Consider the following 11870-nt stretch of genomic DNA (forward strand, 5'->3'; position numbering starts at 1 on the left):
GCATACGCCAAAGAAATTAAAGGCTTCTTTCCAAGGTGAAATTCACAGTCAGCCCAGCATCTGACCAGCATGTAAAAATCCAGTTCTACATTATGTATATTAAAGGACAAAGACTCAACACTGGTGGGAAAAAAAAGTCAAAAATCAATCGAACAACAACAGCAACAACAACAACAACAAAAAAAAAACACAAACAACAAAGAAAAAGCAACTTGTAATAGTTTTAATTTTGTTTTCTTCTTTTCTTAAAAAACCTTCCAGGGGGACTGAATAGCTCAAGGGGTTGGTAATAGGATACAGAGCCTTTCATCTCTAGGTCACCAGTTCGCATCCAGGCCAGGTCAGTAGTGACCAGAAATTGTTACCATTTGATGGGTTTTCAGTGACCTATATGAAATACGTTGTTGGAACCATTGTTGGAACAGTTGCTGAAAGCTGTTCAGTTCTTATTCGAGAACAAGAGGCTGATCTTCTGGCAGTCACAGCAGCAAGACTGCATTACCTGTTCATCTAAAGATGTGAGACACTTCAATGTCCTTTTGTAGAAATCTTTCTACAACTATGATCAATTCATAATTGTTGTAACTATTGTAGCTGTTAATATTCTGCTGCCTGTTCTGGATCTGTGCTGTGGTCCAATGGATCTCAGGGTTGTTAAAAAGGTAACTGCTACAGTCACTCAATTCATGCAGCACCACTCTTCGCTTTGAACACAGGTAACTTTCATTTAATTGACTTGCCAGAATAAATTTCCATCTTTCCTTCTTGACATCTCTATTTTCAGGTTTTTCACCAAGATTAAACAGTGGAATTCAATAAGCATAGCATATCCAGCACATTTTTATAGGGAGGAAAAAAAAAAGATAAAAGCAGTACCTCAATACAGTGTTATAGGACAGGCCAGACTTGGAATAAATTCCAAAATCATTGCATTAGTAATTTTTACGTTTTTCTTAATTCTGTCAACTTAAGTAGCAACAGATTTCTCCCTGCAGGCCAGTAAAACAATATTTCCCTCACTCCTTTGAAAATGGGTTCTTGTAATCTGACTGAGACCCTGTTAGCCTTCTTAAAAATGGGTAGCTTATGCTTACATCACATAGGTACTTTATATTTTCTGCAATAGAAATCTCATGAAGCAAGAATACTTCCTTCAAAGCTATCACTCACACAGAAGCTGCCAAGGAAAGCTACATTATTTTAAAATGATAGCAGTAATTCTTTACAAAGTTCCAATTTCCACCATGTACTAATGGAGGAAGTCTGTAAAAATGGCCATAAGTTTTGGGAAGAGGAAGGTACTGAGTGATAAGTAACTCAGCCACAATATTCCACTTCCAAAGGCCTTCAAGAGGCTGTGCATTACAGGTAGTAAGATGGAGCAACTCTGAGCTTGCTCAGAATTATCTTGGTAGTGGGAAAGACTCCTCCACGTTGCAGAGAGCAGGGAACAAAGATGGACTAAGACACCGTAACAAAGCCCAAGTATTCACACCAATCCTTTCCTCTTATGCCAGGGATTGGATTACTGAGAATCAGACTCCAACTGTACATTTTATTTTACCTTTTCACAAGGTCCAAAAAATTTTACAGAGAAAAAAGTAAAATTTAAGATAACATATACTTAGTAAATGAGATCTGGTTTTGGATACTTAAGGAAAACAGTTAGCAGCTTAGCTGTTCAGTCAAACAAATATTGCAGAAGTTTTTCTAGCTCTGACAGACACGTGTGATTATTTACTGTATATATAAAAAAAAAAATTTTTTTTTTATATAAATAATTTGATATCTTGCCTAAAAGGGACTAAGCAGGCAACTGGCCTAAAGCAATTTAAAATACCAAATCAAAACCTCTAAATATGTCCTTGGTGTATATTTAGATAAATGAAGGGTGTTACTGACAAACTCAATACATGAAACAATAAGACTGGAGCTTGAAATAAATTCTGTTGATTCAAGTAGACACATATTGCAAAACTGTCTTGCTTTTTTATACAAAGAAATTAATCTTTGTGATATTCTTGCATGGAACAATAAGGCAATAAAGATACGTATATAATTCCTGCATAATCCTTTTAAAGTAGAGCTTAGTTTCTAGATTCATGGCATTTATGTTTTCAGCTTAAATTTCAAAGTTCTGTTGATAATGTCTAGGGTTTCCTTTTTTTTCTTTAGACATTTTTAAGCTATAATTTGATGCTGTTTTAAAAATTTTTCCTATGTCTATATTTACATTTAACATTTATTTTTATATAGAACATATCAGTGTTGGACTTCACCTTATTACAATCAAGTCTTCTATTTTGTTTTTTCTTGTAATTATTTTAATTTTCTCATTTCTTTTCCTTTCATTACACATACTAATGTTAAGCATTTAAAAGAACAGTGCAATGTTACAATTATTAATGTGCTGCATTAACATTTATGGTATTTGTTTCTGTACAAGCATTTATTAAGCATTGGTAAAACAGTATACAAAACTTTATTGCTGTAAATGTTCTTACACTCTTTTCTTTTTCCCCCTGTATTTGTGTATTAGGTGGTTGTGAATGCCCTTTTAGGAGCAATTCCATCCATCATGAACGTGCTTCTCGTTTGTCTTATATTCTGGCTAATTTTCAGCATCATGGGAGTAAATCTGTTTGCTGGGAAGTTCTACTACTGTGTTAACACCACAACTGATGAAAGGTTTGAAGTCGACCAAATCAACAATTTTAGTCAGTGCGAGGAACTCATAAAAAACAATCAAAGTGCCCGATGGAAAAACGTGAAAGTAAACTTTGATAATGTAGGATTTGGGTATCTTTCTTTGCTTCAAGTAGTAAGTGATCACTCTTTATTATATCGCTCTTATTGTTTTTATGTAATAGTGAAAAGCAATTCTAGCAACAAAAGCAGAATACATATTTTTATCTGTGACTTAGTAATTTAATAATACCACTGCACTGATGATTTATTAGTCTTTCATACTGCTCAGCAAAGTCTACTAAGAAGAATGAAGAACTTTTAGGACATCTGAGGACATCTGAGGGAACAATTGTTCCCTTTCTAACTCTGAATGTTTCTAGAAGTAATAGGGCTGGTATATAGTTATCTGAAGAGAAATCTGCATTAGTGTAATTAAGTCACAGAAAAGAATTCCGGGTAGAAAACGCTGTCTTAGTGATGTGGCTGCCACCACTGCAGTTACAAGATCTGAGAAACAATTTCCATCTAGAGGAGAAATAGAGGAAAAGTAACATTAGGTGCTATAGCCTATGAAATATTTTCCCTGCTATTCTTGTGCACAGGCACCCAAAGAAAATATATGCAGAAAGGCTTATGTCTTCACTATCAAAAATTATGTTGTCAGAACATGAACTATCCCTGTGTACATTGGAATACCTTACAGTCTGACCCAGCCAAGAAATTGCAGGACTCTAACCTGAATTGTGCACCATGAGCAACCTGTCTATTTGAGGTCTAATTCTGAGAATTAATTTTCATTTTTAGTGTTTTAAAATAAGTTTCTAACTCTTATATTGGCATAAGAAATCTTACTAATGCAGATTGTTAACATGATGCAGTGGCATTAACATGGGCCTGCCTAGGTTCTAAGACAATAAATCTGAGCACTGGTAACTGCCTCTCTGATAGAACAGAGCATCTCGTTGCATGACTCTGAAAACACTGATGATTTGAAATTCATTATGATTAATTATTTACTGTCATATCAAGAAGAGCAGAGAGGGACCAGCAGAATTTAAGAAATATACAAAGGAATACAGTTTGACTTTGATAACAAAATTGGACTACAGTGGAAAGACCATGAATATTGTTTTCTCTGTCTGATTTTTGAAATCCATTGACCTAGAATCTCCACTGTAGAGGGAGGGTCAGTATGCTTTATAAAACATGTTCCACTGAAAAGGATGTCAGCAAAATTCCTTTCAAGTGGTTTTCATCTCTTCTTTCAGTAGCAGCTTAGCCTATTCTGGGACAGGTATAAGATAAGGTACATCTTTTTTTGGCCTTATGGGCCCCGTCAGCACCTTCCACTGCTTCATAATGTCGTATATACTCCAGTGTCTCAGCTATGCATAGCTTACTTCATTTCCACTAAAAAGCGGAGAATATTTTTTCTTCAGAAAAATATATTTCTTACATGAACATTTAGATTCTTGGATTATTGCATTGCTCTGGGAGGCAAGGGCAAGTTGGGTGAAATTTCCAATTGTACCCACACTTCTAAAGGAAAAAAACAAAGAGGGACCTAGCTCTCATGAGAAGACAATACAGTGGTTTTTAAAATATCTGCAACACAGAAATTCTGCATAGATATGAAATACTTGCTGTGTTGATGGAGTTTTTGTGTGAGTAGAATTTCAGAGGCATCACCATATATTTTAACTTTTTTTGTACTACTAAGATGCATGTAGGTGTGTGAAATGATTTTTTGTTCAACATTCCAGAAAAAAAAAAAAAAAGATACAAAAACAATTAAAAAGACACTTGTTATCCTACGAAACAAACACTTGAAACTGCATCTTTTAGGGTTTGATAGGAAAGCTACTAGTAGTGATTCTGCATGTATGGAATGATACGTGCCCTAGACTAAAGAAAGCAAATATCAGGTATTTTCAGGTAATTACCTTGATTTTCAGGTAATGCTTTAAATGCAAAGAATCTGTGGGATTTTTTCACTCTTAAGAACGGAATGAAGGCCATAATTCATAAACGTTTATCAAGAAGATGTTTATAAGGTGATTCTCACTTCAGTATTTAAAGTACTTTGGATGAGGAACTAGTAAAGGATTCTAAGGCTGTTGTGTTTAGAAGAAACATGAGAAGTAGATGGGTATGTCTTGATTTACATACGCTTCCTAATCAGCTAGTATTAATAGTAAAAATGAGTAAATGTTAAGAATTACTTAAAAGCATCTGTGAATATGTCAGAAACAATGATAAAGCTATTTGTTCAAAAGCCCCAAAATATCTGATAAAATCATAGCTGCTATTGGAAAAGCTTTCTATGCACCCAGTGTGAACATTAATGACTGTTTTTTTTACATGGTTAATTGAAAAGTCTACTGAAGTCATTTATTTCTCCCCTCTAACAGTCTCAAGTACAGACTTGTTTAGGTTGTGGTGGACCCAAGAAAACAACCTCATAGAGGTGAATATCATTGTTCTAATGATAAGTTCAGTGATAAGTGTCAATGGATGAATTACAGATAGAAGATTCTACTGCAGGAGGTTAGAAGCTACAGAAAGCTTACAATCCAGTATTTTTTCCATTATTCATCTTGTCCTCTGACTCATACTTTGTAAGCCAGTCAAAGAAGAGTAATGCAAATTCGCTCAGCTTTTCTGGATTATAGATAATACAATAGAAGCCTTTATTCTCTTTATCAATAAGGTATTCTATCTTGAGTGAATACTATGGGAAATATTGTTTTAATGCAAATTATACGTATATGTATGTATAATATATATATAAAACATTATTATGTTACTATAACATATAACAATATTATATATATATATATATATAACAAAGAAGAACAAACCAAAACTCCAAGCCCTAGTGCAGAAAAACTTCAGATTTTTTTTTTTTTTTGTATAAATTTGAGTATTTTTCTGATCCTGGAGAAAATCATCAGAGCAGAGACAGATCTGCTGAAGAAATTCCTTTCACAACTTTCACACTTCAGTAAGTGAAGAGGAACAGGCTGATGTACACAAAGAGATGTGGCATCTATCTGCCTTGAAAATTTTACGGTATTATTTCTTTTTAACATAAATCCAGTGTTTGGATTCTTTGGTAAGTAGATCTCCTGAAGACCTGCTTTTATCCAGGATAAAACATGGCAAATTAGTCTCGGAACACAGTATCACATTATTCTGTTATTTTTGGTAAAGAAATATAGTAGTACCACTCCGGCTGTATTTCTGACTTCATTGGAAATTGTCCATCATGAGAAGAAGTTTATGTACTTCTAACAATAGTAGCCTGGGAGAATTTTGTTTTGTTGTTTTCTATCTACTTTTGAATCTACATTTGAATTTGTCTTTCAAATTTCTTTGGGGGAAGCATTCAGAATAAGTTTAATGTTTGAAATCAGTGAATTACTTCTGATTTAGTGTCACTGAAGATATACAATGTATTTGTATATATACAAAAAGGAAACAGATTTTTATCTCTTTGTCATATTTGTGTGTTTTCTAGTAAGCATGCACAAATGCCCAAATAATACCTTATTTCTGTTGAAGAAGATCTGTTGCAGAAAAATTTGAGCCTAGCAAAACCGGGCCTAATCTTCTACTGATTGATTGCATTAGGAACAACACTCAGTAAATTTGGTGCTTTGATACTGAATCTCTGGTTTAATTATATGATATTGCTCAGGCAACGTGTTTAGAAAATAGAAATTCTCCTACTGAACTGAGGCTCCTGCCTTGGGAATTACAGAATCTTTTTTTTTTTTCACACTCTTTTCATGTTGACTAATAATGATAATAATATAAAAGTTGTGATAGTTCTTCCCATCTTCTTCCTAGCTTTAATTGAAACATGCTATCTTACTGGTGATGATGAAACTTAACAGTTTAATATTAGTCTTTTTTTTTTTTCCTTTAACTCTAGTTTAGTATAGGATATACTTACAAATTTACAAAAAAAAACCTTTTAGTTTGCCTGAAAGATGATGCACAATGACCATCATCTGTATGAACCAGAGACAATGGCATGCACCTCACAGAAGAGCCACTCCATCATTTGCATCATCCTTCAGATGTAAAAATATGCATATTACTTGCATTTAGTGTTTGAACTCAAAGTGCTGACTACAGCCACAGTCATGACTTTCAAAAATATGCAAATAATATAACCAGACAGAAAGAAAAGTAAACTCTGTAAGGTATATGAAGTAAGCAGCCTGCCCTATTTAGATCTGAGACCTAGGTCTCAGCTGAAATAATGAGTCCATTTTTGGCTACCATTTCAAGAGATAAACTGATGAAAGAGAGCACAAAATAATGAGAATGATCTGAGTTTTGGACAAGATCTGCATGGAATGATTGAAGGAAGAGTGAAGACGTGAAGATTATTTAGCCTAAAGAAAAGGCAGCAAAAACCAGTTTGCAAAGTATTGCGGACAAATGATTGGTACTGTGTTCTCCATGTCTGTAATGGCTATGACGAGGGATAGCCTTAAATGGCAACAGTAGGATTTAAATGTTGGAAGCAATAAATACAAGTGCTGATATAAATATTTTTTATGAGGCTGTGGATTTTCCATCCTTGAAAGTGTTTGAGAACAAGTTAAACCTCTATCACAAATTAAGTAAATAAAACCAATCCCTTGCAGTTCAAGTATTCCACGAGGACTTTAACTTCATCCATCTCTTCAGTTCTATTTTTTTCAAATTTTTCTGTAATGTTTTGGTCCTCTAACACTGTACTTCGATTTCACCATTGCACTCTAAGCTGCCTGAATCACTTCTTTTTTTTTTGTTGGCTCCAAATGTGGAAGTCATTGCAAAATGGATTTGCTCCTTTTTAGTATTCCGCTGTTTCAAAAGAATAAGGCAACTCTTTTCAAAATAAAATTATTCCTTTTCATTTAAAATCCATTGCAGGATGATACCAGCTGTTTTGTATGATGCATAAGCAAAGCTTTTTTGAAATACTGGCTAGAAATTAAACTTCAAGGTGTTGGAGATATAGTAATAACCATGGATGAGGAACGTTCCCATCCTGACTTGTTTCTATGACTAATCTCTATGACAAGGAATATGAAAGAACCAAAGATCTACAACCTTGTTTAGTAAAATTGTAATAAGGATTAAATGACCAAGAACACTCTCAGTTGTTGGTTTTATTCTGGCCATGACTGAATGATTGCTACTTGGAAATGCTGCCTACTCCATGACTGTTTCAAAAGAGTAACTAATTGCTGCAATAGAGAAAATGAGTTTGTCTTTCAAATGCGTTGAGGAGGAAATCTACACTGCATTGTCAAACAAAAATTTACACATATGGATTAGAGTCAATAGCTGTAAAAGCTCACTAAATGCTGTCACTTTTAAGGCATATTAAATATTTGAAGCACATACAGCAAATTCTGTTTTTACAAGATCACCTTAAAACATAGTTGAGGATTATAGCCTCTGTAAAACATAATGCATTTAGAATGAATATAGAATCACTACATCAGGTAAAATCTTTTATAGTAGATACAAATCAAAATTCTCCTTGATACTACAGTGTTTATCTTTTCTGACCTAATCAAATCTTCGGTTCCCTTGAATTGCCACCCTACTGATGACATCAGTAGTCACTGGTGGCAACTGAGTTACAAAGCCACTGGTATGACTTTGATAAACATTTAATCTACTAAAATGACACTGCATTCTAGCATTTGTGATAAATAATTAGAAATAAGTTAATTACATATTCTGCTTAACTTACTAATATAAAGACAAATGGGATACACAGCAGTGTACCTTATAAGCAGCTCTAAAGAAAGCCAAAATGCAAAATTGTGGATAAATCTTATGTATGTTGCACTAATAATGCCGGGTGCCATATTCAGTTGCTGGAAATAGTTTTATGAATTGTCTTAAAGTTATATTCTTAAATAGGTGTGTACTGTTTACAGGCTACATTTAAAGGCTGGATGGATATTATGTATGCAGCTATTGACTCAAGAGACGTAAGTACTGAGAATATTTTGAAGTACATTTTATCCTTGACACATGTCTATCAACAAGTGTATATTTATATTTCTTCCAAAAGTGAATAATATGCATACAGGAAGATGAAACAAAATTAAATGAACTAATATGAGATTCTGCTGTGGCAAATTATTGTAACAAATTTGAATGCAAACTGCAAGATGCTGTTAGTAATAGATGGAATGGACAAAAATACACTGATATAAGTGACAAGGAAATAAAAGATATTTTGTCCAAGATTGCTGCTTGTTCAATTGAAATTTTCATATGAAATCTTAAGAATGATATTTCATATTTTTTCCTCAGGTGTTACAGCAACCCAAGTATGAAGACAACCTGTACATGTATTTGTATTTTGTCATCTTTATCATTTTTGGGTCTTTTTTCACCCTGAATCTGTTCATTGGTGTCATCATTGATAACTTCAATCAGCAGAAAAAGAAGATAAGTATTGTTTCATTCCTCTTCTAAAGATATTGCGAAATAGTGACTTCCTGTAAGTGCATGATGTATGGAATGTATCAAAACTGAAAAAGCTGAAGAATACCAGAATATAAAATCTTACCCAGATGTTGCATACATTATCTTCATAAGATTTTACACTGTAGTGAACAGTACACACCTTTCTCCTTTCTGTTTTCAATTCTCCCAAATTCTATTCTGTGGCACTGAATTAAATAGTTATTTGTAACCATTGTAGGTTACAAAGGATACCCGTTCTTACTTTCATAGTGTAGCTGTGAATCTCACTGACATGGATGGTCTGAGTATCAGCTGCTTATCTTTAAAGCCAACTTATCAAATAAATGCTTATATTGCAGACACTGAGATTTGATAACTAAGAGATCTTCTTCAATTCAGTCATTTTGATTTTCAGGAAATTCCTGTCTACATCAAAATACTCTGTTTTCCAGGTTTCATTTGAAATTAATATATAGCTCTTACTCAGAATATTTTTTTATATTTACCTCTCTTAATGTGTTAATTCTGTGAACACATTAAGGTTAGTTTATGTCAAGCAACAGGACCTAGATTACATTTTCTGTCAGTTCTATAAATTATAGGTACTTTAGTTATTGCTTGAACCTTTAATGTTACTCATCTGCAGTATTTCCATATGATGAGAAACTAAGCCAATACAAGATCTATAGAATCAGTTAGGACTCAAGTTGAGTATACACCTAATATTTATCAAATGAATGCAAAGGCTTTTTTTATGCAGAAGAAAGAACGATCATTTGGATCATTTGCATATCAACACTACTGTATACATAACTAAAATAAGTGCAATAACATGTACTTTATCTTTACACTGATTTTAGAAGACGGGCAGTCCCAGAACACCAATGAACATCGTCTGTCTTTGAAAATATTTGTGCCATTTGAATTTTCTGGAAGAAGAAACAAACATGCATGCACAATGTTTACTAGCACAAATTCTCCTTACCATTTTTCATCAATAATAGTATTGAATTCTCAGAAACTTTTGTCTGATCGCTGCTTCACCAAGTATAGCTTAGTATGGCAGTTAGTTTTCTCAAGCCATTGAAGCTGGCCATCCCATTTTCTTTCAACTTTCTGTTGACTCTAATATAAAAATGCCAGTAATCCTTGCCCAGATTCTTGAAGGGATATCCACGCTGCCTAACAAACTCTGGATTCTCTGAAGATGTTATAATTTCACATGAAAGAAAGTTAGCGGGGAATAGTGTAAGGTAAAAACATCCATTTTCTCACTGGATTTACTGTCATTTCTCCTGGAGTATTTGGTGCATTTTAACAAGACAATCAGAATAACACATATATAGTAAATAAATGTATTAATCACATTTCACTTTAAAAGCTTTTTCAACACTGCATATAAATGTGATTGTAACCAGCTTTGATTTTATGTTTTTACTTTGGAGGTCAAGACATATTTATGACAGAAGAGCAGAAGAAATACTACAATGCAATGAAAAAGCTGGGATCCAAAAAACCACAAAAGCCTATACCAAGACCAGGGGTAAAATTATTTCTATACATCAGACCAATAGCTTCTTTTGAAGAACTCATTTTTTATCAGTATAGAGAGAGACTATTTGTACTCATGTACAAATTATCATTAACTGGTTTATCAGTTAGCAAAAATGGAAAATGCATATGCTGCTCAGCAAACTATAAGCAACTTATCTTGTTTCAATAACTGTATTTAAAGTTACCTGCCATTCTCTTGGTTTATCATCCATCAGTCATAATACATTATAAAATCCTTATACTTTGAAACTATTTGATGAATTTCTTTTTAATTTCCTGGATTTGCTGTGTTATGTTTCCTGAAAATTTCAAGCAAAAATGTTCAGAATAAAAAGCAACAATTAGTAGTTTGGTCAAAGCTTAATTATTTCCTATTGAATTACTTGAGATCATTTCAAAAGGAATGCTAAGATAGTAAAGTCAAACACTCCAAAGTTGTAATATGAAAGTGAAACTGATAACAGAAAGTGTGTGAGGCAAAAGCTTTCATGGGAAAAGAGATAATGATGAATGATGAACCCGACAGAGTTAAATGTCGTGATTATGCCAGGTAGCATACAAAACAAACAAACAGAAAAACTAAAAAACAGGCTGAACTAATCTGTTGTATTTATTTTGATTAATCTAGTTACGTTTCCTAGATATGTTTTTATGGAAGCCTTATTGGTTTTACTACATATATTTTTCTACTTTCTTCTAATAGGAAATGAAAAACAATTACAATCTGTAATGGTTGTTTTGCTTTTTTTTTTTTCCTTCTCAGAACAAGTTTCAAGGCATGGTCTTTGATTTTGTGACACAGCAAGTATTCGACATTAGCATCATGATTCTTATCTGTCTTAACATGGTTACCATGATGGTAGAAACTGATGACCAGAGTAAAGAAATGGAAAATATTTTATACTGGATAAACTTGGTGTTCATTGTCCTTTTCACTGGAGAATGTGTCCTGAAATTAATTTCACTCCGCCATTATTATTTCACTATAGGCTGGAATATTTTTGATTTTGTAGTTGTCATTCTCTCAATAGTAGGTAAGTCTCATTTATTAACCTATAAAGAGGGTAAAATGAGTATAAATTGAACTTTCACTCAGTAGTACTATATGGCTAGCTTTTGCCATTCCAAGGCTTCTA

At 33.4% G+C, this 11870-nt stretch overlaps 1 protein-coding gene across 13 annotated transcripts in view; it reads left to right on the forward strand.

Moving 5' to 3' along the window:
- Positions 1 to 11870, forward strand: part of SCN1A (sodium voltage-gated channel alpha subunit 1) — a 110530-nt gene that overhangs the window by 95074 nt on the left and 3586 nt on the right. For all 13 annotated transcript variants that reach the window (XM_046944097.1, XM_046944098.1, XM_046944100.1 and 10 more), the window contains 5 exons: positions 2540 to 2821; positions 8643 to 8696; positions 9025 to 9162; positions 10619 to 10723; positions 11498 to 11768. In XM_046944097.1, the coding sequence (XP_046800053.1) occupies positions 2540 to 2821; positions 8643 to 8696; positions 9025 to 9162; positions 10619 to 10723; positions 11498 to 11768 (850 nt within the window). The remainder of the gene's footprint in view (positions 1 to 2539; positions 2822 to 8642; positions 8697 to 9024; positions 9163 to 10618; positions 10724 to 11497; positions 11769 to 11870) is intronic.

Source organism: Gallus gallus, chromosome 7, assembly GCF_016699485.2.
Source record: "Gallus gallus isolate bGalGal1 chromosome 7, bGalGal1.mat.broiler.GRCg7b, whole genome shotgun sequence".
NCBI classification, from domain to species: domain Eukaryota; kingdom Metazoa; phylum Chordata; class Aves; order Galliformes; family Phasianidae; genus Gallus; species Gallus gallus.